At 48.7% G+C, this 27,887-nt stretch overlaps 1 protein-coding gene across 2 annotated transcripts in view; it reads left to right on the top strand.

Moving 5' to 3' along the window:
- Positions 1 to 27,887, top strand: part of PRKX (protein kinase cAMP-dependent X-linked catalytic subunit) — a 65,164-nt gene that overhangs the window by 17,750 nt on the left and 19,527 nt on the right. For both annotated transcript variants that reach the window (XM_047075861.1, XM_047075863.1), the window contains exons 2-3: positions 8,506 to 8,674; positions 22,153 to 22,416. In XM_047075861.1, coding sequence (XP_046931817.1) covers positions 8,506 to 8,674; positions 22,153 to 22,416 — 433 coding nt within the window. The remainder of the gene's footprint in view (positions 1 to 8,505; positions 8,675 to 22,152; positions 22,417 to 27,887) is intronic.

The raw sequence follows: 27,887 nt of genomic DNA, 5'->3' as shown, positions 1-27,887 counted from the left end.
TGTCACACCTGGGTATAAGGGTTGCTCCTGGCATCTGGTGGGTGGAGACCAGAGATGCTGGTCAGCACCAAATGGAGCACAGGACGCCCCGCCCCATAGAGTTGCCCAGCCCCAAATGCCAAGATAGTCCTGAGGCTGAGGAACCATGATCTATAGGGCTGTACATTTGGGGGCATTTGAGGGGTTTCTCTGACACACGCCCATCCCGTCCTGGATACAGGTTAGGGCTGCGCCTTTAACCTGGCCAGCTTGTATTGTGAACGTGTGAAGACCGAGCTTTGTTCATCTTGGTACAGACTCAGCCGAGTGACATTAAAAGCTGCAGATCTCCTGCTTATAGGAGCACTGAAGCCGAGCCAGGAATTCAAAGCATTTCCCTTGTGGGACATTTGCTCCGGCTGGGGGCGCGCAGGAACTTCCTGTGTTTCTGTTTTCGTTCGTGATTACCTATTTTGTGTCTTTGATGGGGGAGAGGATAATTTAGTAAACAATTTGTAAATAGGAGAATTGTGGTTCTAAAATGTCTGTTCTATTTTTATCTTTTAAAATAGAACAATGTGAAATTGAACGTGGCTTGACTCAGCAAAGTTTTGAGGGAGTTACTTGTTTAAAAACACAAAAAGCTGTCTAGACAAGCGATCTCGCAAAACAACCCCCTCCCGCTCAGTGCTGAGCTGAATTCGTCCAGTTTTTTTTTTCTTTTTTCAGCTGATCTTTGAAGTAAATATTCCAAGTTAAAACAAAGAACCTTCATGAGATTGTCCAAAGTACACCTTTTCTGTAAGTTTGCATACTGAGAGATACATAATTCACAGACCATAAGAGTCACCCTTTCAGAGTGTCCAGTTCTGTGTTTTTAAGTTAAATCTCAGAATTAGCAGACATTTTTTTAAGGGCTTTTTTCCCCCATAGAACAAAAGTCTGGCTGTACTTGTCTGCAGCAGTAATTTTCAGGATTGCCTTTTGAAAGGAGAATCGCATGCGTTAGACATTTATTATTTCATACATTGTAGCTTATAATCTTTTCTGATATTACCAAGAGGGGGAAAATGCAAAAAGGAAAGGAAATGGGTTTTGTGATGATAAGTTCATATATTATGATGTAGTAATTATAGTTGACTCTCGAATAACATGGGTTTGAACTGCATGGGGCGTCTTATATGTGATATATATATATACATATATACGTATATATATATTTACAGTAAATTGAGTACAGTACTGTAAATGTATTTTCCTTAGGATTTTCTTTTTAAAAATTAAAAAAAATATATTTATATATTTCTGAGAGAGAGAGAGAGAGAGAGAGACAGAGTGTGAGCAGGGGAGGGGCAGAGAGAGAGGCAGACACAGAATCCAAAGCAGGCTCCAGGCTCCGAGCTGTCAGCACAGAGCCCGCCGTGGGGCTTGAACTCACAGACCGTGAGATCATGACCTGAGCCGAGTTGGATGCTTAACCGACTGAGCCACCCAGGCACCCCTTCCTTAGAATTTTCTTAATCACGGTTTCTTTTCTCTAGCTTACTTTATTGTAACAATATAGTATGTCATACATGGAACATACAAACCGTGTGTGAATCAACTGTATACGTTATTGGGAAGGCTTCCAGTCAGCGCTAGGCTATTAGTAGTTAACGTTTTGGGGGAGTCAAAAGTTGCACGTGGATTTTCAACTGCATGGGGGGCGGTCCAGTACCCCGAGCCCCCGGGGTTATTCAAGGGTCAGCTGTATTTTGCAATAATTACTTAATGCATCAATTTCATGTAATTGATCCTTATGTAGATAAAACGTTTCTATACTTTGAGAATAAAAAAGAAAAAACTAAGAAAATGAAACTGTGAAATGCATCTCTGTTTTTGTCCCCGGTCTGTCCTCTCCCGTGACCCCCTGGTCCCCATCTTAGCGTCCTGTATCTTTTCACAGACATCCTTTCAACACATAGAAGCCACCAACACTGTAAAGCGGGGACAGATATTTTAATGACCAACAGACTGAATGCTTTTGGCCTCCTTAGCAGTTGTATGCTTTTCAGTTGCTTTACACATTCCCAAGCTGGTTTCACCAGGTCCAAATAGAGTTCCGCACTTCCCGGTACAGGAGGACGCCGCTAACTGGCTCGTGTGGTGTCCCCTGGTGGGAAGGGACCCTCCCCAGATTTCTCAGGATGTCCAGTGACTCAGGTGAGTCCGAGATCCTTCCCGCTGTGTACCAGCCTCACGTTAGGAGTCTGCTGAATTCCTTCAGGCCACGTGGCATGCCGGGTGAATTAAGGGTGCATCATGTGCTGCCACGTCCCTGTCATGCACACTGGCTGCATCTGGGGGACACAGGGCCTTGAGGACAGGGGTTTCTGATCCTCAGGCAGTCTTGGGTGTGAAGCACAGTCCAGACCCTCCTGTAGTTGCTTACGGTGGGGTGGGGGTCACCCAGGGAGGTTTCTGGTCGCTGCTCCTCAGTACATACCCCCCTGTATCATCCCATGTACCTTAATGTGCTGCGTGGACGGATGAGGAAGGAACGTGTTCCCTCCCAACCCAGCGTGTGCCATAACTGTCTGGAGTAGTTTGGACTGTCCCAGCGTTGTGTGGGCTGTTAGGAAATCAAGTTGGACGTTATGGGTTATTGCCAGGTGGGTTTTGGCAAAGTTTTATTTTCTATTTGGGAAATAAGCTTACAAAGTAAATAAATGTCTAAAGTTAATTAGTGTCTATCTGTTCATCTTTCTATCTATTTATCTACAAAGCTAGTATCTTTCTGTCCATCCATCTGTCTTATCTATCTCATTTATCTTCTCTATTCTCTATCAATGTATGTATCAGTAATCTATTTATTATTGGTCTATGTCTGTAGAGTCTATTTATTTATGTGCTAGCTCTCATCTATCTCATCTGTCTTATTAGATCACTCATGTGTCTACCTATCAGTCGTCTGTGTATCATCTTTGTGTCTGTTTATATCTATCTGTCCATCCATCCATCCACCCATCCACCCATCCATCCATCCATCCATCATACCTATGTATCCATCCATCCATCCATCCATTGATCTATGAATCCTGTCTGTCTGTCTATCCATCCATTTGTCTGTCCGTCTGTCCATCCATCCATCCATCCATCATACCTATCTATCCATCCATCCATCCATCCATTGATCTATGAATCCTGTCTGTCTGTCAGTCTATCCATCCATTTGTCTGTCTGTCCATCCATCCATCTATCTATCCATCCATCCATCCATCCATCCATCCATCATACCTGTCTATCCATCCATCGATACATACATCCATACATCCATCCATTGATCTATGAATCCTGTCTGTCTGTCAATCTGTCCATCCATTTGTCTGTCCGTCTGTCTGTCCATCCATCCATCCATCCATCCATCCATCCATCCATCCTGTCTATCTATCTATCTATCTATCTATCTATCTATCCATCTATTATCCATCCATACATCTATGCATTCTATCTATCTGTCTATCTATCTATCTATCTATCTATCCATCCACTTACCCACCTATCCAGTCATCTATCCATCTATCTATCATCTACCCATGGATCTGTCTACCTATCATTTACTGTGCATCTATCCATCTTTAACTCCTTTTGTGACTCTTCTTGCCTTGGGATCAGGGAACACATATCCGTGTTACCCAGTCAGAGTCTATTTCATGGCACAGAATAAAACTGTATTCTCATATCCCAAGTAAATAAATAAATGAAATGGGATTTTATATTTGGGTGTGCCTTTGGGGAGGAGGCAGGAGGCCCAAATACAGACACATTCACATCAAACCCAATGTCCAAGTCCGTCTTTGTCTTTGTTTCAAAGGAAACGCCTTCATGCAATTACTTGTTTGAGTGTGAATACTTTTATACAATTGCAATTGGTACTGTTTTACTCTTACCTGTGTGGGCTGGCTTGTGGGTTTGTTAGTTCCTCTTGGGACCTATTATTACCTTCTCCTTGTTCTTTTCCACAACGTTTAAATGGTGAGGTCGTGGCTTAGGTATTTGACATTCTGTGCCAGGTCTGAATGTGCTTACGGACCTGTAGCGTTTTGTGGTTCTTGTGTGTCTGTTTGATTATGAACTCCTTAAGAACTGAGAAAACCTCCTGTTTGTAGTTAGTTGTATGTTTGTAGCAGAAAACACCATGGGGTGCCCATTAGTGAGGAAACTTTGTGTAAAGGGAGGCTGGAGAGAACACAGTTCTGTCTCCAGGAGCGTGCGTTGCGGTTGGGAACGGAATTTCATTTCCCTCTGTTTTCTTCATTTTTACGATCACCAGCAGTCAGTCAAGTTTAGTGGCACCAGGTACGATGGACCCGTCAGTGGCATTGGCTTAAAAACTTACAGGGTCAGCATCAAGGACATCGTTAAGAGTCTTTTAGAGGAAACTACAAGAAATGCCTCCTTTCAGTGCTGTCAAAAAACGGTCAAAAACCGAAGCAGAACAAAACAAAAAACAAGTAAAGCAAAAGTTAGAAGAAATAAAGTAACCGAAAGAAAACTATCCAGGAAGGAAAGAGTCACAGCTGGCCCAGTCACCTCTGACAATCGCTGGATTCTAAGGAAGCAGACTGAACAGATGACTTTGGAGGAAGAGACCTTCTCACAGACGCTTTTACCAAAATATCTGCGGGCGAATCCTGAACCTGTGCATTTAGGGTGTAGGCCTTCTTGAATATGGTCACACAGGATACTCAACTTGGGTTTAAGGTAGAGATGATTTTTCCTAAAATTTCTTACAGGAAATAGTCCGACTCTCCATAACGTAAGACTCTTCAGAATTTGTGAAATAGTGGACAGGAGACTCCCCATGTGCCCTCACCCCCAGGGATAATATCTTCCATAATCAAAGGACATCCGTAAAACCAGGAACTGGCTTCTCTGTGATCCCATTAACAACTGTGTGGACCTTCTTTGCGTTATTGTGGATGGACTTCCTCAATTTTTTTTTTTTTTTTTTTTTTTGGCAAATATATGGAGGTACTTTAAATATTCCTTGTTGCATTCCCTGTGGAATCGGAGCTATTTAGGGCCAAAGGTGTTAGTACCATACACAGGCCTGAGATGCCACCCTGGGTTGTCACCTTCTCCTCATTCCTGCTTCTCAGTCTGGGCAGGCTTCTCTCACTTTGTCCACATTTATCAAAGGACTTTCTAGTCTTCTGTCTTCCTGTAGCAATAGATTTGTTCCCAGTTCCCATGCCCTGTGTGGGATCCTTTCCCCATGAGATATATTCTACCTTTCAATTGAGGGTTGACGGATGTCTGTATCCAGGGCCCCAAAGAATAATGGGTGGAAACAAATTCTATCTCTGTTTCATGGAGCTTACTTAAAAAAAAATCTGTCTCAGCCCAAATTTTTTCATGTGGGGGTCAGTGTTCTTGAGGTATAATTTACAACACAATTCACCCATTTTAAGTGTTTGCATTGATGAAGCGCTCTCTCTGTCTCTCTCTTTTTTTACACAGATGGAAAATTCATTTATTACATTGGTTGAGATGCTGTGTCGTGTGCCCTGTGTGTGTTATTTTATTTAAACCCTGTTGGGGTAGAGTTTTGTTTTTGTTTTTGTTTTTTTCAGTTTTATTGAGGTGTTATTAACAAGACTGTATTAGTTTAAGGTGTATAGCATTATGACTTGAGAAATACATATATGTTGAAATAATTGCCACTAACTAGTTAACGTGCGTCTTCTCATACAGTTAACCAAAATTCTTTTTCTTGTTACGAGAGCTTTTCGGATTTACTGTCTTAGCAACTAGTACCCTGCAATTGTTACGTTGACCGCCTTCAATGCACAGAGCACAACGACAACGTGAGTGGTGTTGGCTATAACTCATAAGGCCGTTCTTACGTACAACAAAGCTAAAAACTGGAAGTTTTACTTTCTTCTTTAAAAATTTTGTTCTTGTTTAACATTTATTTATTTATTTTTGAGAGAGAGAGGGAGACAGAGCAGGAGTGGGGGCAGGGGCGGGGAGAGAGGGAGAGAATCTGAAGCAGGCTCCAGGCTCTGAGCTGTCAGCACAGAGCCCCACGCGGGGCTCGAACTCACAGCCTGTGAGATCGTGCATGACCTGAGCTGAAGTCGGACGCTCCAGGGACTGAGCCAGCCAGGCGCCCCTGGACTTTTGTGTTTCCTACAGGCAGACACTGAGAGCTGGCGGTGTATGTTGGTGAGCTTCCCAGCACCAGGTGGGAAAAGCCCTGTTTGCCCATTTCTTCCCACCACCTTGATGAGTTACAGCCAACACCACTCACATGGTCGTGTGTTCTGTGCATTGAAGCCGGTCAAGGAAACAATTGCACTGTAGTGGTCTCGTCCCCCTCGAACAAGACTGTTTACTTGGTCCTGGAATCCGATGGCGTCCGGGGACTGCCCGCGTCCAACAGGGTGGCATGGGCTTTGGCTGTCACGCAGAAGTCCCCCGTTTTGAGTTCTGTGTGTTTATGGCTGACACCGCTCAGAGGGAGCTTAACGCAAGTGGCCGGGAGAGACACAGAAAAATCTGGGTCATAGCTGGTGTGTTTCACGTACGTGCGTAGGCACAGACAATGTCCAGGTGCAGATCCGACTCAGGTGCTGAGAAGCCAAAGTATCATCTAGTAAATGCAGTCCAGGGACGAGTAGGGTTCTTCTCGGGGGCAGTGGAGAAGCATGGGCAGAAAGCACGGTAGCAGAGTGTAAGATCTAGGCACGCAGCCTTCTTTCCATCATGGGCGTCTACCCAGTGGTGTGGCTGTCCTTTTATGTTCCCCTGAGGGCTACCTGTCCTGTTGGGGAGGTGAACAACAGAGGCCAAAAAGGATTAAATGTGTTTGTGCGAGTTCACGGATCACATAAACGGCGAACCTTGCATCTGACCCAGTGGAAACATCAGCGTCGTCCTAAAAACGAGTCAGCATTGCCAGTTCACTCTCTGTACAGCCTTCCTCCCCACACGCTTCGTGCTTTTGTCTGGATGGTGCAGAATTTCAGCAACACGCTCCTGCCTTAGTTCTTTACAGTTCTGTGTTTGCTTCCAAATTCTTCTGATGAGCAAATCTACTTTGAAAGTGGATCAGCCCCTCATCATTTCCTTCTTCTTACACAGCACTTTCTTTTCTTGGCTTTTGTTGATCACTTTCTGTTTCTCCCGTGGTCAAATATTCATGATCGGAAACTGCATCTAAAAGCCAAGGTTACTACTCACTGTGCCTTCTCCGACCCCCACGAACCCCCGCCCGGGGGGGCGAGGAGATTTATTTCACAGCTCGGCAATTCTAATGTGTAGAAAATGCTAAAACCAAATGTCTTGCCTGACTGGGACTTTGTTCTCTTTCTCACGTCACCGTGTGCGATTCCAAACTCTGTAGGACAAAAAAGGAAATCTGTGGCTGTGTGGTTATGTTGGCGGAGAGAATCCCTTTTCTTCTCAGCATGCCTTGAATTTCTTTCTCCCTCTTACCACATTAATTGGCATTATTCCAACCAGAGAGCCCCAACTGTTGGCCTTCTTCCCCGGGAAGACCCCTTCCTCCTCATTATTGCCTAGACAGACATTGATGGAAAACACAGCCGCCATTGATAAGCTCCGTGGGCACCAGGTACCTGGAGGCTCACAGGTACAGATTTCCATTTTTCTCTCCCATCTTTACATCTTTTCTGGCTGTCGATAAAATGCCCTTGGATCTTTGATGTCATATTTGCATTAAGTGGTTGCCAGCCTGGGTGAGGGCTCCAAGGTGGCCACCATGCCCCCCTAGGAATAGAAGGGTCTGGAAGGGCCGGTGGAGGTTGCATTTGGGTTGGGAAGGTCCTGCCAGGGTATAAAAGGTTTGATTTCCTTGCATATTAGTAGGGATTGCAATTTTTAAATTTCAACCCGCTCTCACACTCTAATCCTTTATATCCTACCTGAATACGTATATATTCCCGTATCCTATTGGTATCTGTCCCATATTCCAATCCTCTGCATATTTTAACATAAAGACCCAGCTGATGAGTGTCGCGTGCCCGATCCTTTGTCTTTATTCAGAAAGTCTTGAAGAGGAAAAAACACGTTGAAGAAATGCCTTTACTGAAACTTTCCCTTTTTTTTTCTATTTCATTTTATTTTATTATTTTTTTTAACTTTGTAATTTAACTTTATTTTTTTATTTTTTAAAATTTACATCCAAAGTAGTTAGTATTTTGAAACTTTCCTTTCTGTCTGTCCCCGTCCGTGTGCGTGCGTGTGCGTGCGGTCTGTGGGATGACTCATCTACAGAAACGATGGCCGGCTTCCCCACCCCCCCTCTCCACCCCACACTGTCCCCCCGAATTACAGAACATTTCAGAGGCAGGTGACTGACTGTATGCACGTCACATGTGCCCTCCCTTGAAGCTCCCAGAAGGCAGCTTGTCCTAGATTCTCAGCCCTCCCGCTGTATCCTCGGGTCGTGAGCTTTGAAGCTACTGGAATTTCCTCAAGGTCCTGATGCAGCCTTGTGCGCTGTCCCCCCTCCTCCAGGCACAGGGACGTTCGGGCGGGTACAGCTGGTCAAGGAGAAGACGGCCAAGCACTTCTTCGCCCTGAAGGTCATGAGCATCCCTGACGTCATCCGGCTGAAGCAGGAACAGCACGTGCACAACGAGAAGTCGGTGCTGAAGGAAGTCAGCCACCCGTTCCTGGTCAAGCTGTGAGTCCCTCCCCACCGCCCCCTGCCGGTCCCCACCCTGTCTCAGATCCCAGGTGCTGGGCGGTGAGGTCACAGCTGGCCCTCAGTCACCTGCTCAGCCTCATTCGTGCAGGCCACTCGTTGGGTTTCTAGTGGACGATTCTGTGTCTCCATTTAGATGCACCACAGACCCGTCCAGTTGAGCATGCCCAGCACTGAACAAATACATCTCTCTCCTCTCATGCTCTTTGCTAGCAGAGGGTAAGACCATTCTGCACCCAGGTGTCAGAGGTGGGATGCCCAGACGTGGCTGTCTTTCCATGCGGCACCCATGGGTGTGGGTACCTTCCAACCAGCGTCCATGTCTTCCTTTCTGTCGTCTTCCTCTTGCTCCTTCTTATTCCCACCCCCCGCCCCTGCCTGATCCAGGCCCCCTGTCTCTTCCCTGAGTTTTGACACGGATCTCGCAGCAGGTTTTGCCCTGCAGGGCCTCCTTCCCGCCAAGGCGGTCTCCATCTCACAGCTGCGGAGGTCGTCCCGAGAGAGCTCTCTGGTGACCTTCGTTGGCACCTGCAGATCCTCAGGGAATCCTGAGGTCCCCAGAATATGGCCCCAGTGGCTTAGTGTCCCTGAAAGGCTCCTTGTGCATGCACCTCTGGCTTTCCCTTCTGCTTGCTGTCTCTTTCCTACACCCTGTCGTCCCCTGACCGATCGCAGAGCGCCGCCTGCAGGAGAAGGGGTCCACGCCATCGCTCCCCCGCGTCCCTCGGGCCACCCCTCCCCTGCAGTGCCTCCTTCCTGTGCATCTCCCCTCTGGACACCCCTGCACCTGAGCAACTCCTGCCCTTCTCTGATACACCTGTCTGCACACAGACACAGGAACCGTTCGCCACGGCTCCAACGTTTATTTTTATTTTTGGGACAGAGAGAGACAGAGCATGAACGGGGGAGGGGCAGAGAGAGAGGGAGACACAGAATCGGAAACTGGCTCCAGGCTCCGAGCCATCAGCCCAGAGCCTGACGCGGGGCTCGAACTCACGGACCGCGAGATCGTGACCTGAACTGAAGTCGGACAGTTAACCGACTGCGCCACCCAGGCGCCCCCGCCACGGCTCCAAAGCATCTCGTGTGAATCCCGACTTAGGGACGGACGCCTCCAAGCACGAGGCCGCCAGGGCCCCGTCCTCCAAGCCCAAAGTGGCACCTTACCCAGAACAGGGCCATGTTGCGTGTTTAACGAGGAGGAGAATGGAACCGGTTGATTTTTTTTTTTTTTTTTGGTTTTACGTTCCTTTTCTGGAGGTGCAGGTGATTCTGTGCCGATGCGGAGGGCTGACTACCATCTCGTGGTTTCAGGTCACAAAAGTCACCAGTGATTCAGGGCACTCAGTGCTGCCCATTCAGTCAGTGGTGAGCCTCCCATTTGGTCCTCGGGGCCAGAGCGGTTAGAAACACGAACGCACGTCGATCTTCCTCTGGGATTAACGGAAGCTTCCAGTTCTGTCCCTTGCATAAACGAAAATAGCGATTCCCGGGAAGAAAGTTTATTTATTTATTTTTGAGAGAGAGAGAGAGAGAGAGAGAACACAAGCAAGGGAGGGGCAGAGAGCGAGAAAGGGAGAGAGAAAGAGAGAGCATCCCAAACAGGCTCGAGATCACGACCTGAGCCGAAATCAAGAGCCCGATGCTTCACCGTCGGAGCCACCCAGACACCCCTAAACAAATATTAGGGAGACCTGCACTCCTTTATCTTACTCCCGGGCTGTTCTCCCGTGTCTTGGGCTTCCTTCCAAAGGTAGGGAGTTTCCAACCAATCTTGCGGTTCACGGGATGCAGGGACCATGTGGGGACGCGGGGAGCAGCCTAGATACTCTGGGGTCTGGACTGGCTTTGCGACTCGAGAATCTAGGTCAGGGGACTTCCCAAGATGGAATCCTCGAACTTGCGGAAATTGAACAAGCACGCGGAAAGACGGGAGCTCGCACGACATAGCTGTCTTGAGTTCTTCCTGCCTCCTCCTTTCACCCCTGACTTGTTTCCATCACACATTCTAGAAGCCTAGATTTCGGCGCAATACAGGCTGATCCTGGGTTATCCAAATAGCCTTCTTTTGCTTTTTATGGAGTGTGATTTCTCAACAGCCCAGGAACAGGTCACACAGTCAAATGTCGTCTTTTTATTTTTATTTATTTATCTTTAAACATTTTACTTTTTAAGTAATTTCTACACCCATTATGGGGCTTGAACTCACGACCCCGAGATCAAGAGTCGAATGCTCTATGCACTGAGCCAGCCGGGCGCCCCCAAGTGTGGTCTGCGTATGTCAAGTTCAATGTCGGGTGTGGCTGAGAAGAAGGGAGTTCTTCCTCATCTTTAAATCTACGTGGAATTTAAGGAACATTTAGATATTCGTCTTGGAGGGCTTAAACTCACAGGTTTGGGGAAAAGGTGGCAGGGCCTCATTTAAAAATCTCTCTACTGGTTTCAGTCAGTTTTGGGGTTTTCCCCACAGTCCTGAGATGCACAAGACGACGCCCGTTGTCGTGTGGGCTCTCCTGGAATGCTCAGGATCTAGAGAAACGATCATTAGCGGTGGATCCCCTCAACACGTAATAGCAATCCAGATTTGCAGGCGACCCTTATCAAGAATTCTAGAGAATAAGTGTGTGCGTTTCTGCTGCCATGGCGTCATCACAGATGGGGTGGCGTCATCAAGGGACGTTTATTCCCTCCCGGACCCAGAGGCTGGGAGTCTGACGTCCAGGTAGGGTTGAGGCTGGGAGACCGAGATCCGGGTTGGGCTTAGGCTGGTTCCTCCCGAGTCCTCTCTCCTTGGTGTGTAGATGCCATGTTATCCCTGTGTCCTCACGTGGCCGTCCCTCTGTGCGTGTCTGTGTCATCATGTTCTAAGGACCCTAGTCCTGTGGGATCAGGACCCATCCTTCTGACCTCATTTTACTTTAATCCCCTCTTTAAAGACCCATCTCCAAATACAGTCCCATTCTGAAGTCCTGGGGTGAAGGCTTCAACATGTGAATTTTATGGGGACATCATTCAGCTGTGACACCTACTTAGTGAGTTGCTAAGAGTAGGTCTTTAAGAGCATAGCACAGAGGGCACGCTGTGCCTGGATGGGAGCCACAGGGTGTCCCAGGGCCACGTGATGAAGGACATGTCTTCCTGGGACAGACCATTAGTGGAGAACGGAGAACGCATTGAAGCCCTCCAGCTGGGCACTTTCTCTTGTGAATGAGCGTCGCGTCACCCAACATCTGCTTCCCATACTGTCGGGAAACACGGAGGGGGTTTTGCTTGCATGTCTGGAGGCCGCGTGGAACACCGTCTGGCTCCAGATATCAGGCTGCACAGCGACTGTTTGGAGTCTGACGTTCCAGCCGAGTGGTTTGGCAGCTTTACCCGTGGCATCGTCCAAGTTCAGTATGTGAACTGCTCCTTCGGTATGTTTGAGAAGAGGCCAGGGCGTTCATTAAATGCACATTAGAGAACACGTTCTATTTGGGGATAAAGCCCTTCTGAAGGCCAGCTCAGCCCGTGGAGATAATTCTACAAGAGCTGAGTAGCTCACTGTCCGGGGTGCAAAGTCAAGATTTCCCTGAGACCAAGGCTGGGGGTGTGCCCAAACACCAGCGTCCCGTGTCTGCTTCTCATCCTTTTGGGCATATAGAAGTCGCTGGGGTCCTAGAGTTGTCTGACCCCGGAACAGGGGTCCTCCGTCTCGGCACTGTTGACATTGGGGAACCAGATCATGCTGTGCGGTGGGGCTGCTGGTGTGTGTGCTGTCGCATCCCTGTCATCCTTCCTCTCACTGCCCCTGTAGTACCCTGTCCCCAGTGGTGACAACCAAAAATGTCCCGAGACATTGACAGAAAACCTCCTATGGGGTGAAATAGTCCTGCATTGCAGACCACCGCCATAGAGCTATAGACAGATACTAGATAGCGATGCATAGATTTGATGGATGGATGGATGGGGGAAGGAAGGAAGGAACGGAGGAAGGAAGGAAGACAGGATGGATATATAGGATAAAAGATAAATGATGTGTACGTAGATAGGTATTTGATATAGAAAGATTGACGATATAGATAAATATATGGACAGATAAACAGATGATAGATAGATAGGTGATAGATACATAGGTGTGTAGGTAGGTAGATGATAGATGGATAGATAGATGATAGATAGGAATTTGATAGGTGATTGATAGGTAGATCAGTCGATAGAATGATAGATAGATTACACAGAGATACATCATAGGGACATAGGTGGGGAGGGAGGGAGGTAGATAGAGAAGGTCCCATGCTGAGGAAAACTTCTCAGCTTCCGCACTGCTGACATTTGGGGCCGGTTGACTCTCCCATGTGGGGTGTCCTGCATGCTCTAGGGGCACGAGCGGCGTCCCTGGTCTCTCCACCCTCTACATGCCAGTAGAACTCATTGTGACACCCAAAAACGTCTCCACGTTGCTGAGCGTCCCCTGTGGAGAACCTCTGCCCTTGGGAGATTGACTGCTACGAACCCGGTCACCGCAAGGCGATGGGTTAACCGGAAGGCCACTTGGTCAGGGTCCAGGAAGACAGAAATCTGGGGAGGGTTGACTTCCCTGCACAAAGAGTGGGTGCCAGCAGATTAAGGAGGGCTCTCCTTGCCTGTGGTGACCGGCTTGGTGAGACAGGACTCGGGGACATCGTCGTGACAGCAACCGGCTGAAGCTGCCATGTCTGCTCTGGGAGACACCTCGTGAGGGACGCCCAGTGAGGCCAAGCTGGCCTGAGGCTGCCCCCCGGTCATGCACCTGCAGGGGACGTGAGTTGTCCACTCCTGCACTGAATCCCCGAGGCCCCCCGGGTGTCCCTCCTCCCCCCCTGGTTCAGGATGTACCTCATCCTGCGGTTGAAGTCGATCAGCTTGAGGTTGGTCAACTCGCTTCTCATATGGAGTCTCTAAGTTCTCTTTCGGAAGTGCTGTGCAACGGACCCAAAATTAAGACATGGTGGCACGTCGTAGCCAGAAGCTCTTCCCTGACACCTGTTGACCAGCTGAAGCAGGTCGGGGACCACAGGACACTTGTCTCCTGCCAGCTGCCTGCCCCTTTCTCTGGCCGATGCTGGTGCTAGCTTCTAGGTTCTCAAGTCTACTGCGTCCCAGGACAGGGTCCTCCCTTCCTTCTGGCTCAGATGCTTGCTCTGCAAAGAAGCTTCCAGCCGGACCGGGCCTGGGATGACCCCACTGGATGCCTCCCATGTCCCTATTGTGTGCCACCTCCAGTGATCTCCACAATCTGCTTAAGTACTTGTATGTCAGATACAATTCCAGTGAAGGCATTAATTCCGAGAAATCAAGTCAAACCAAGGAGTAGCTGGCTTTTTAAGAACATTGACTTGATGGAAGTCAGTGAACATATAAGAAATTCAGGACAGGGGTACCTGTGGGCTCAGTCAGTTGACCGTCTGGCTCCTGGTTTCGGCTCAGGTCATGAACTCACAGCTTCGTGAGTTGGAGTCCCACATCAGGGTCTGTGTTGGCAGCATGGACATTGGGATTCTGTCTCTCTCTCTCTCTCTCTCTCTCTCTCTCTCTCTGTCTGTCTCCCCCCCTCCCCCACTTGCACTGCCTCTGTTTCTCTCAAAATAAATAAATTAAAAAAAAAAGAGGGAGGCCCCTGGATGGTTCAGTTGGTTAAGCATCCAACTTCGGGTCAGGTCATCATCTCCTGGTTCGTGGGTTCGAGTCTCACCTCAGGCTCTGTGCTGACAGCTCGGAGCCTGGAGCCCGCTTGGGATCCTGTGTCTCCCTCCCTCTCTCCGTCCCTACCCCGCTCACGCTCTGTCTCTCAAAAATGCATCAACATGTAAAAAAGTTGTTTTTAGGAATTCAGGGGGAAATTGCATGTTACCTTTGGGTGCCGAGCAGTCTCTCTTTATACACATGTGATCGCGCAGAGAATTCAGCATTATTAAGTAGTTGGCGGAAAGGTACCTACCTCCCGCCAGCCTGCATCTTGCTGGGATGTGATGCTGCTAAGGTCTGGCCCTCCTAAAGCTATGTAGGGAGCAGATGTCCATGCCAACCGAAGTAAGTAATGTAGCTCCCATAGGGGGCAGCGTGTAGGGGCTCTGGAGGGAGACTTGGTCACGCTCCTCCCCAGGAACCCCGAGAGACACCGCAGGCAGACGCGGGGAAGGGAGCTTCCCTGGACCCTCACTGTCCATCTCTCCTGCCCGCCTGTCTCCTGCTAGCTCACCAACCCTCAGACGTAGCAGCTCACTCTCTTTGTGCCTAGAAAGGTGTGTGGCCCATGGCAGGTGTTCAGACTCAGGGATGTTGAGTACGAGGACGGAGTTGGTGGTGGGGGTGGCATCCTGGGTACGTGAGACATCACGATCCCGACGACCAGAACAGAGAGGCAGATTTGAAGGGATCGACTCTCTCAACTGTCCGACTGCAAGCTGGTGACTCAGACAGGGTTTTTATATGGTAGACAAGTCCACAGGCAAAAATTCCCTCTCCCTTGGAAACCTCATGATTTTTTTTTGGGGGGGGTGGGGGCGGTGGGGGCTCGTAAGGCCATCGACTGATTAGACGAGGCCCACCCATACAAGAGAGAGTCATGTGCTTCTTCTAAAGTCAATTGACACTAGGTGTTAATCACGTCAAAAAAAAAAAAAAAAAAGAATCTTCATAGCAATATCGAGGCTCGTGCTTGATCAAATGTCAGTTTTGTCCTGGTCCGTTCCGCCCCTCGGCTGGTCCTCCCGCGTTCCCTCCCCGGCCAGCGTCTTTCAGGCTGCGTTCTATCCACGCCCGAGCCACAAGGGCTCATTCTCTCGCCGCCTTCTCTCGGATGCCTCGTGCTCACGAACGTGGTTCGGATCTGCTTACACCTCCTCGTGGGGCATCGTGGGGAACCGTGGGACAACGGTGAGCGGTCAGCGAGCAGGGATATTTGGGACGGTGCCTTCTGCCCAGCTACAGGTGTGCCGTGCTGTCTGCCATTGCACGGAGTCAGGCTTGCAGACGGTCACGGGGGGCTGATTCCGCCCATTAGGGGCATTATTCCGGAAGCCTCTTTCTGATGCTTGCGTCCTGTCTGCCGGAATGGGAAAGAGTGCATGGCACGGCTCGAGGGCTCCGTCCGTCTTTCCCTCTTCTTTTTAAATGTTCACTTATTTGAGAGAGAGAGAGAGAGAGAGAGAGAGAGCGCAGAGTAGGGGCTGAGCGAAAGGGAGAGAGAGAATCCCAAGCAGGCTTCGTGCTGTAGAGCACAGAGCCCGACGCGGGGCTTGAACTCAGGAACCGTGAGATCACGACCTGCCCCGAAATCAACAATGGATGCTTCACCGACTGAGCCCCCCAGGCACCCTGTCTCTACCTCTTCTTCTTAGTGGTCCCGGGGCTTGGGCTTTGTCCCCATGACGTTGCTGCTTCTGGATTGCTCCGCCTGGGCACTGCTCACATCCGGGGGCGGATGGCCGTCTGACCTGGGGCTTCCTGTGCCCTGTGGGTGCTGACCGACATCCCCGGTCTGCACCCACTGATGGCAGTGTCCCCTCCTTTCCCAGTCGTGAGCATCACAGTAGCCCTGGGCGTTTGCAGGGAATGCTGTGGGCCCCCTGTGCACTTGCCGGGGACTGGCTTCCAGGCAGCCCCGGGAGGCGGTCACCCCGTCTCCGGCTGGCAGAGTGGTGTATTTGGGGTGGGCACACGCCGAGCAGGGTGGGCGGGTGATGCTGTAGATGCCACTTTGCCGACGAAGAGGACGCAGCTGTCTCTGCACGGAGGAGGCGCTCAGACCCCTCAAGGTGCCGTCAGACCGAGCCACCGAGGGCGGGTAGGGGACCCTTGGGGAACAGAGCTGGAGGACACCCTAGGCTGGGGGATGAGGCAAGGTAAGGGTGCCTCGGGGCAGGGCTGGTTGCCATGGAGCCTGGGTGGAAAGTGGAAGGAACTTTCCAGAGCCTCAGGTTGCACAGAGACATGAGTCCAAAGGGCTAGGGTGATGCCCAGGGATGGTGTCTGCTTTTCTTGTTTTCATGGTAGAAGCCCAGCTTTATACCTCGGCATCGGGAGACAGGACGACAGCCGTTGTTAAATGAAGAAGGCTGACTTTCGAATCGGCTACGACGGCCACACGCTTTGCAAGGGAAAGACGGTGGGGTGGTCGGTGTCAGAGGTCGAAGGTGTTGCTGGGGGTTGTGGTCAGGGTCAAGCTGCGTTTGCTTTTCGTAGATTCCCACGTTCTCTGGAATGCATTTCAAAACGATCATTTCTTCATTGCGCTAAAATGCACCTGAACCGAAAATTGGCCATTTTACCTATTTTTCAGTGCACAGCTCAGTGGCATCGAGCACATTCACGCTGTTGTGCAAGCATCCCCACCAGCATCTCCAGAACTTTCCATCTCCCCAAACTGAGACTCTGCCCTCTTAAACACTGGCTCCCTTCCTTACCCCCAGCCCCCGGTCCTACCATCTACTCCCATCTCTATGGATGTGATGCCTTCAGGGACCCCGTATACGTGGAATCACGCAGAATTTGTCCTTCTGTGTCTGGCTTATGTCACTGAGCATCAGTTCCTCAATGTCCATCCTTGTGGCAGATGCAGAACATCCTTTTTCAAGACTAAGTCATATTCTACTGTGTGCATGAACCATGTGGTGTTTATGCATCTGTCCACCCATCCATCCATCCACCCATTTTCCATCCATCCATCCATCCATCCATCCATGCATTCATCCATCCATCCATCCATCCATCTGCCAACCCAACCACCTATCCTTCTATCCATCCACTTACCAACTCACCCATCCATCAACCCACTCATCATCCATCCATCCATCCATCCATCCATCCGTCCATCCATCCATCTGTCCATCTCTCCATCCATCCATCCATCCATCCATCCATCTGCCAACCCAACCACCTATCCTTCTATCCATCCACTTACCAACTCACCCATCCATCAACCCACTCATCATCCATCCATCCCTCCATCCATCTGTCCGTCTCTCCATCCATCCATCCATCTATCCATCCATCCATCCATCCATCATCCATCCGTTCATCATCCATCCATCCATCCATCCATCCATCCATTGACACTTGTGTTGTTTCCACGTTCTGGCTCTCATACTTCGTGTTAATGCCAAGTATCTGTTCATGTACCTGCTTTAACTGCTTGGCTGCATTTTCCGTGTCGAGTTATATCTCCTTCCTGTTTGTGGAGGAGCTGAAGCATTTTCTCTTGTTGGTTTTCTTTTCTTTTTCTGCTCCCCTTGTGTAGGGCTTTCCTTTGTCTCTTCTTCCCACCCTCCTTCAGTGCCAGGTAATCACACGGACAGTCTGATACAGATCTTTGTGTCCTTAAAGCGCACACACACACACACACACACACACACACACACACACGACTCAGGCTCTGTGCTGTCAGGGCAGAGCCCCACACGGGGTTTGAATTCAGGAGCCATGAGATCATGACCTGAGCCGAGGTCAAGAATTGGACCCTCAACCGACTGAGCCACGCAGATGCCCCTACATACTGAATTTTCGACCCAGGAATGCCTCCTTTTCTCATCCCACTCGTGATAAACCCACTTAGTTCTTTTTGCTCTTGCATTTTCATTGTTTTTTAGCCTCTACTCGAGGCGCGGAGCCCCGCAATGAACTGGTATTAATTAACAAGCGGATTGGCCGACATGATTCATCCTGTTTCTCCTTCTCTAGGCTCAGATTTTAAGTCGTTTGTGGCCACCTGGACCCCTCGTCTCTGCCCGCAAGCCCCAAGGGATGACTAAATACTTGACATTGTGTCTTTGAATATTGTGGCTCTTATCAGTAACCCCCCACGCGTTGCCCATTCTCTCCATACGAGAAAAGCCTTAGTAATGGAGGTTTGAAGGAAAGATGAGCCAGGGGCACCAGGGCCCTCAGGATTTTTTTGTTTTTTTTGTAGCCTTGTTTTTCGACTACTTGGGGAGTACTCCACAGCACACTTGATATATAGTGACTTTCGTAGGATTGTTATTGATGCTTTGTTGGATCTTATTGAGAGATTTGTGGGACAGATGTGTCTCCATATATCCATACACACCACTGTCCTGTGCCCCACCCAGTCGTTAGTGTGTGACATTTGTCACTGTGATGTTGGGATTTTTGGCAAGAAATAGATGTTTGCTCTTTGTCCCTGGCACCGAGGCCCTAAAACCCTTGGAATTTCCTAAGTGAGCAGAGTGACAAAGGTGGCTTTTGTTATGTGAATGAGGTGACTTTTGGAGAACCTCCCCGCCCCCCCCCCCCCAGGGCAGAGGGCTGGTTGCCAGGGAAACTAATCCTGTAATTGGAGGCTTGGGCTGCTCAGACCCACCCCACATCTCCGGGGAGGGGAGAGGGGCTGGAGCTCGAGTTAATCCCCAAAGGCCAATGATTTCATCAACCTCGCCTACTTGATGAAGCCTCTATGAAATCCCAGAAAGACGGGGTTTGGGAGTTTCCGAGTTGGTTGGTGAACTTGGGGAGATTTGGAGGAGACTGCTCACCTGGAGAGAGCACGGTCGGTTCCCCACACCTGACCCCCCGCTTCTCTTCCATCTCGGCCATTCCTGGCTTCTATCTCTTTATCTTAAGCCGGTGATTTACCTAGTTACGTGTTTCCCCTGAGCTCTGTGAACCACTCTAGCACATTAATGGAACCCAAGGAGGGGTCTTGGGAACCTCTCGTCTCTAGCGGGTCAGTCACAAGCACAGGTGACAAGCCGGACTTGGAATTGGCGTCTGCAGTGTGTGTGCTGGGCCATTGTTTTAGGATTGCGCCCTTCTCCTGTGGGATCTCTGTGGTCTCCAGGTCGACCGTGTCAGAATTGAGTTGAATTGTAGGATGCTGGGTTGGTGTCCCAGAATCACTTCATGGTGTGGGGGAAAGAACAGCGATGCGTGTTCAAATTGGGAGCAGAAGGGTAGACACTAAGTCCTATCTTTGCCCAGATATGTCTATATCTCAACCTACTCGTGCCCCAAATTGCAGTTCAGCTGGAATGCAAGTGACAGACTGCTATCGTTGACCCACTCCTTCTGCCTGGATCTCCTGGTCTCCACCCATACAGTCCTTGGGTGTATGCACCTTCCACTTGGCTGATTAATCCCAAAAGCTCCCTTTCATTCCTTACCACTGGCTGTCTCTTGGCCCTGTTCTAATCTCCCCCATTGTGAATTCTCTCCTGTGCCTTTGAAGGGTGAAATCAGGTTGCATGAAAACATGGCGATGCATTGTTCTCTAGAGCTGAGAAACGATCTGCGTGGATTTTGATCCTGGCTGTGAATCGTAGGAGCGACAATAGGATGTATCCACAGAATGGGTGCATACTAATTGATGAAGAGACTGTGTGCGCATGTGCGTGCACATGCATGCACGTACTTACGCATTTGAGAGGTGGGAAGGTAGGGTTCTGCGTATTTTTTCAGCTTTTCAACCAAATTCACAGCTGTAGAACACGCTAGTGCCGTGACCTGTGTAGTTTTGGCCACTTGGGGTCTTTTCAAGGGCTGAGCGCCATGCCCAAACTCCGGAACACCATGCTTTTTCCGACGGGTTCTAGCCAAATTTACCACCCGTCCTGTTCCAGAGAAATCCAGAACGTCAGGGGCTTACATACAGGTTTCATTCTACACGTGTACCACCCAGGTGCTATCTGGAGCCCAGACCATATTTGCCCACCAGAACGGTGGATTCATTGTTGGATCCCCACGACAGCAGAGTGTGCCTGCCATATGCATTTGTGACACCGAGCCTTGGTAGTGAAGCCTCCCCGGAAAGAATGTTCTTGCTGTACTAATCAAGAAGTCAGTCGGTGGCCCAGTCGGTTAAGGGTCCGACGTCGGCTGGGGTCATGGTCTCGAGCCCCGCGTCGGGCTCTGTGCTGACAGCTCGGAGCCTGGATCCTGTTTCAGATTCTGGGTCTCTCCATCTCTCTGCCCCTCCCCTGCTCATGCTCTGTGTCTCTCTGTCTCTCAATAATAAATAAACCTTAAAAAAAATGAAAAAAAAAAAGAAGTCAAGGGCATGTGGCCGCAAGGAAATACTCCTCTGGACTTTCAACGCTAGAAAGAACGTGGCCGTCTGGTCAATCTGGGTCACTGCAAAAAGATTTCTCCAGAAAGTCTGAAGAGCAGCAGAACAGGACCCCCGCCCCCGCCAACACCGTTCGCGCTCCCCGTATGCCTTCACGCCTCAATCCCGCACATCATGGGCCTCCCAGCGGCAGGAAGCGAGAAGGGGAAGCAGGAGACCCGGGCTCGGCTCTCAATAAGTGAAACGGACTTCCTGCACGTCCTCACGTCCGCACTCCCTGTACCAGCTTGGAGAGAACACGGCATCCGTGCAGAGGCCGCGAGCGAACAGGTGCCGTCCCGAAAGGCATCCTCACCCCGAAGGCGCTGTGCGTTTGCACACGCATTTCATGGACGCCTTTTGTGTATACGACTGTGGCTTGGTAGCACGTGTACCCATCAATGGTCAGCAAAACGAACATGCATTTTAATTTTGATTTCATTTCTTATTTTTCTAACGTTCGTTTATTGTTGAGAGAGACAGACAATGAGCAGGGGAGGGGCAGAGAGAGGGGGAGACACAATCCGAAGTAGGCCCCGGGCTCTGAGCTGTCAGCACAGAGCCCGATGTGGGGCTCGAACTCACGAGCCGCGAGATCGTGACCTGAGCTGAAATCGGACGCTTAAACGACTGAGCCCCCTGGGCACCCTGGTGAGCTCATTTTACCTTAATCCCCTCTTTAAGGACCTTATCCCCTAATACGATCACATTTTGAGGTCCTGGGCGTAGGGCTTCTGCATATAATTTTGGGTGACAGAATTCAGCCTGTGGGACACTTTGTTATCACAACATGCTCTTGGGGCTCAGTTGGTGAAGTGGCTGACTTCAGCTCAGGTCATGATCTCACAGTTTGTGAGTCTGAGCCCCTCATTGGATTCTCCGCGGTTAGCACAGAACCCGCTTCGGATTCTGTGTATCCCTCTGCCTCTGTCCCTCTCCCGTGCGCGCGCTCTCTGTCTCAAAAGTAAAATAAACAGCAAAAAACAAACAAAAAACATGGTAACAGATTACATCTATATATGCATATTCAAGCATCTGTTCCCCTATATGAATATCTCAATATCTAAGTATATGGCACCTTCCCTTTTTTAAATTTTATTTATTTATTTAGAGAGAGAGAGTGGGGAAGGGGCAGAGAGCAAGAGAGAGAGAGAAAGAATCTGAAACAGACTGTTTACTGCCAGTGCAGAGCCTGATGCAGGGATCAAACCCATGAACCACGAGATCGTGAGTTGAGCCGAAATCAAGAGCTAGATCCTTAACCGACTGAGCCCGCCCCGCGCTCCTGTCCATATGGCATCTTACTGTCCGTTCACGCCCGCGCCCTGACGTCTGTGTGTCCCTGGCGCAGCTCTGACTCCCATGTGCCGTCCCGCAGGTTCTGGACGTGTCACGATGAGCGCTTCCTGTACATGCTCATGGAGTTCGTGCCTGGCGGTGAGCTTTTCAGCTACCTGCGGAAGCGAGGCCGCTTCTCCAGCAGCACCGGGCTGTTCTACTCCGCGGAGATCGTCTGCGCCATTGAGTACCTGCACTCAAAGGAGATCGTCTACAGGGACTTGAAGCCGGAAAACATACTGCTGGACAGGGATGGCCACATCAAGCTCACCGACTTTGGGTTCGCCAAGAAACTGGTAGACAAGTAAGTGACCGTTTTCACGCATTTCAGCCCGCTCGCCCGGTGCCGCGTCCGGAGGCCAGCGTTATGTGCTCCGTGGCCGCGAGTGTGTAAGTGACGTCCTGCTCTCTTTGTCTTCTGTGCCGGACTTCCCTTCCTTGCATAGCGGCCTCAACTCCATCCGTGGGGTTGCAAATGGCGGGACCTGCTTTTTCGGGGCTGAATAATACTCCCCCTTGCACCAGGGTTCCCCTTTCTCCGCATCCTCGACAACACCTGTCCTGTCTTGCCTTTTTGATTCCAGCCCTTGACAGGTGTGCGGGGGTGTATGTCGAATTAGTGATTCTTTTTATCACAATCATACAGGTGCATGTGTACTGTGCATGGAGCTCTCTCCCCTCCCCCACCCCGGCCATTTCTTTTTTTAAAAAAAAATTTTTTGAATGCTTATGATTTTTGAGCGACCACGAGAGTAAGAGCACAGATGCTGGGTCGGGGGTGAGTTGAGTTCCAGGAGCAAACAATTCTATAAGGTGAAATCTTACGCAGTTGGGCATACCATGCCTTTTTTTGTGTGTGCTTCGCCCCACGATCCGCAGTGCTCCATTTAGCTGAGGACATGTTTGGACCTAGTCTGTACGATTATAGAATATACAACGTATAAACGTCCAGCCTTTAGCGTAAGTGAGGCTAATGCACTTGTAACGCCCGTGTGTGTTGATTTCCACGGGTCTTTAAGTGCCGCCAATCACAGAGACCATATTCTCTCTCCGTGAGGAGTAATTCAGCCTTTATAGATACAATTCAAGGCAGACAGTACCGTAAATCCCATGCATTTAAGCCCGGCGCATTCGTGGCATATTTCATCAAAGATATCTCATCAGATATTTCATCAAAAATATTTCATCCAAATAACCTGAAAACAAAAGAAACAAAAAAACCCTACAAAACCGATGTGCGATGTGATGGGAGTGTCTACACAGCGTGAAAGAAAATTTTCCACACCCGTCTCTATATCCTTCCGCCTCACGTGCCTCTTTGGACTCAGAATCTAAAATTCTATCCAAAACCAAACCTTTAGACCCCGACAAGCCCACACACTGAGTCACCCAGGTGCCCCAAGAAGCCTTGTTTTAAAAAGCAAAATTTTAATAAGATAGCATACTTAACCCACTGCATCTCAAATATGATTATTCCAACACATAACCCGTGCAAACAGTTGGGCGCGTTTACGTGAATTTTTGGTGCATCTCAGGGTACTACGTTTTCATCAGAAACACTTGCTCTGTGCTTTAACCCATAAAATTTACAGTTGGGAAGATAGATGCACGTGGCCAGGCTTTCCAAAAATACTGGAAACTTTCTCAGCAACTGTAGTGAGTATTGGGTTTTAAATTTAAGTGTAGGGGCACCTGGGTGGCTCAGTCGGTTGGGCGTCTGACTTCGGCTAAGGTCATGATCTCGCAGTTTGTGAGTTCGAGCCCCGCGTCGGGCTCTGTGCTGACAGCTCAGAGCCTGGAGCCTGCTTTGGATTCTGCCTCCCTCTCTGCCTACTCCCTCCCCCGCTCGCACTCTGTCTCTCTCAAAAATGAATAAACATTAAACAAGTTTTAAGTTTAAATTCATTAAAAGTGGATTAAAATTTCAATTCCATAGTCATTCCAGGTCATGATCTCAGGGTTGTGAGTTTGAGCCCCATGTTGGGTGTAGAGATTACTTACAAATAAAATCTTAAAAAAAAAAAGAAAAGAAAGAAAAGAAAAATCTCCCCATATTTTTCCATTTCTTGATGACGTGGGGATGGCTAAGGTGATAATTCTATTCCTCATGTTGTGGAAACGTCTGCATTTATGAGAACGTTGATTTTGGTCGGGAGCAGTTTTGCACGTTGTGATGCGGTCAACTTCCATCTGATTATCCCCTGTGGAATTTCCCGTGTTCCCTTTGTAAGAATAAGGCCCATAAAAGCAAACTGGTCTTCCATACCCCTGTGAACGGAGACCCTATTAACACATCGTAGCTGGTTTAGAATATTGGGGCCGTCCCCCGTTGGCATCACGTCGTAGAAAGTCCTTACACCCCCTTCTCCGCTTTTCGTTTTGTTTAAGTCCTTTTATTTGGAAGTCTGGTTCCAACCATCCCGCCTTAAAATGTTTCACGCATTCGCTTGCTTCTAAGTTTGGCGAGCGGTGTTCCTCTGCAGTTAACCCATCGTGTCCATTTAAGACTAAATGGATGACGGTGGTGTTGTAGATAACGTCACGCAGTTAATTTACTTAAGACGTTGAGTTCGGGGAAAGAAGGCCTCATTACCATCTCGATCTATTGCTTTGACAAACAACTTCATTTTTTTTTTAATTTTAATTTTTTTTAACGTTTATTTATTTTTGAGACAGAGAGAGACAGAGCATGAACGGGGGACGGTCAGAGAGAGGGAGAGACAGAATCGGAAACAGGCTCCAGGCTCCGAGCTGTCAGCACAGAGCCCGACGCGGGGCGCGAACTCAGGAGCTGTGAGATCATGACCTGAGCCGAATTTGGACGCTCAACCGGCTGAGCCACCCAGGCGCTCCTGCAAGAATGGTTTTGAACACATAATGTGGAAAAGTGTGTTTCTCTTGTCTTTTTAATAACATCGCGTGCAGTGTGGTTGAGCACGTAATTCGGTAGTCCATCTGCTTTCGTAGTGACTTAATTTTTTAAGCTTTCCCTCGGTTCTCAATAGCAGGTGTATTTTTTCCCTCCTGTGTCTTAATTTTACAGAACTCTTATTTTCTTAGGGTGAGTTCTTTTTACACTGGTGTTTCTTATTGTTGCGTGAAACTATTTATCACACACTTTCTATTATGCACGTAGCCTTCCTAGCAGATGAAGGGGCATGCTAGAATTATTTTCCAGTTTCTGAAGTGATCAAAAGACAATACTGACACATTTACTTCAGTTATTCTGTTGTAGTTTAAAAAAAATTTTTTTATGTTTATTTTTGAGAGACATTGAGAGAGAGAGTGAGTGAGGGAGGGGCAGAGAGAGAGGGAGACACAGAATCTGAAACAGGCTCCAGGCTCTGAGGTGTCAGCACAGAGCCTGACGCGGGGCTCGAACTCACGGACCGCGGGATCATGACCTGAGCTGAAGTCGGACGCCTAACCGACTGAGCTACCCAGGCGCCTCTGTAGTTTTTAAAATTCACATGTTTCATTGAGTGCCGTCCTTTGGATTTTCGTGCCTGACATCTTGCTAGTAATAAGTAACATTGTTCCCAGTCTTTTACAATAGTTCCTTAACATTCTCAAACACCCACCAGAGGGGAGAGAATTGTTGACCTTGAATCCTGTATGCCTCTCACCCAGATTCAGTGGGCATCAAACCTTTGCCACCTGATTTGAGGGTTTTTTTTTTGGGGGGGGGGGCTTTATTTATTTATGTTTTTTATTATGAAATTTATTGTCAAATTGGTTTCCATACAGCACCCAGTGCTCAACCTGATTTGAGTTTTTACCTCTCCCACATTTTTGTTTCTTACATTATTTACTTTTTATTTTTTTAAACTTTTTTTTAAGTTTATTTATTTTGAGACAGACAGAGCAAGTGGGGGAGGAGTAGAGAGAAGGAGAGAGAGAATCCCAAGCAGGCTCTGCTCTATCAGCACAGAGCTTGACTTGGGGCTTGATCTCATGAACTGTGAGATCCTGATCTGAGCCAAAACCAAGAGTCAGATGCTCAACTGACTGAGCCACCCAGGCGCCACTGTTTGTTACATTATTTTAAAGTAATTACTCACCACGCTATCTCTAATGGAGAGTGATTTAAAAAAATAACATCAATACTTTATCACATTTTTTTTGATGTTTGTTTATTTTTGAGAGAGAGAGATAGCAGGTGAGGGGCAGAGGGAGAGGGAGACACAGAATCCGAAGCAGGCTTCAGGCTCCGAGCTGTCAGCACAGAGCCCGATGTAGGGCTTGAACCCATGAGCTGTGCGATCATGACCTGAGCCGAAGTCTCACGCTCAACCGACTGAACCTCCCAGGCACCCCAATGCCCTGAGGATATTTGCCATCCATTGCTTTGCTCATCGGTGAAGTGAAAATTATTCCTACTCCTTAGGATTGTTGCTAAGAATGGATGGATCTGCTAATTGGAAAGTACATACTTAGGACAGTTCCAGGCACATAGTAAGCACTGAGCATACATATGTTGCTTCTGACTTTATCATCCCTGCCATCAGTATCACCATCATTATCACTATGACCATCCATTGTCATCACCTTCATCACCATCACCACCATTATCATCATCACCTTGACCATCATGACCACCATGATCACCAGGATCACCACCATCACCATCACCACCATGACCATCATCACTATGACCACCATCATCATCACCTTGACCATCATGATTACCAAGATCACCGTTGTCCCCATCACCACCCTGACCATCATCACTAAGACTGTCATCATCACCCTGACCACCATGACCACCATGATCGCCGAGATCACCACCATCACCATCACATCCTGACCATCACCACCATGATCATCATCACCTTGACCATCATCATCACCATGACCATCATTACTGTGACCGTCATCATCACCTTGACCATCATCACCGTGACCGTCATCATCACCTTGACCATCATCACTGTGACTGTCATCATCACCTTGACCATCAACATCACCATGACCGTCATCATCACCTTGACCATCATCACTATGACCGTCATCATCACCTTGACCATCATCACCATGACCGTCATCATCACCTTGACCATCATCACCATGACCGTCATCATCACCTTGACCATCATCACCATGACCGTCATCATCACCTTGACCATCATCATCACCATGACCATCATCATCACCTTGACCATCATCAATATGACCACCATGATCGCCGAGATCACCACCACGACCATCACTGCCATGATCATCACCACCATGACCATCATCACTATGACAGTCATCATCACCATCACCATCATCATCAATATCATCACCATCATCATCACTGTCCTCACCATCACAACCATCTCCATCACCACCATTACTGTGCACTGAATTATGTCCCTCCAAAATTCATATATCGAAACTTTAACCCCCCGAAGTGACTGCATTTGGATACACTGCTTTTAGGAGGTACTTGAGGTTAAACGAGGTCAGGAGAGTGAGATCCTAGTATGATAGGATTGATGGCTGCCTCCTCACCGTGTCCTCACATGGTAGAAAGAGATGTCTCTGTCTGTCCCCCTCCTTATAAGGACACCAGTTACTGAGTTAGTCTGTCTTCATCCAATATGACCTCGTCTTAACTTGATTCCATCAGCAAGATCCTATTTCCAAATAAGATCACATCCACGGGCTCTGGGGTTTAGGACTTTTGGGGGAAGACCGTTCACCTCCGTACAGGTGCCATGACGAGCGATTCGAGGTGCGCTTTGCAGAGTCGTGTTTTTCTTCCGTTAACGCGCCCACGGCAGTGGAAGT

Source organism: Lynx rufus, unplaced genomic scaffold, assembly GCF_022079265.1.
Source record: "Lynx rufus isolate CCGP_SWC_20201006 ecotype Redwood Valley unplaced genomic scaffold, mLynRuf1.p SCAF_14, whole genome shotgun sequence".
Taxonomy (NCBI): domain Eukaryota; kingdom Metazoa; phylum Chordata; class Mammalia; order Carnivora; family Felidae; genus Lynx; species Lynx rufus.
The sequence above is the reverse complement of the archived record's forward strand: the minus strand, read 5'-3'. Positions and strand labels throughout refer to the sequence as shown.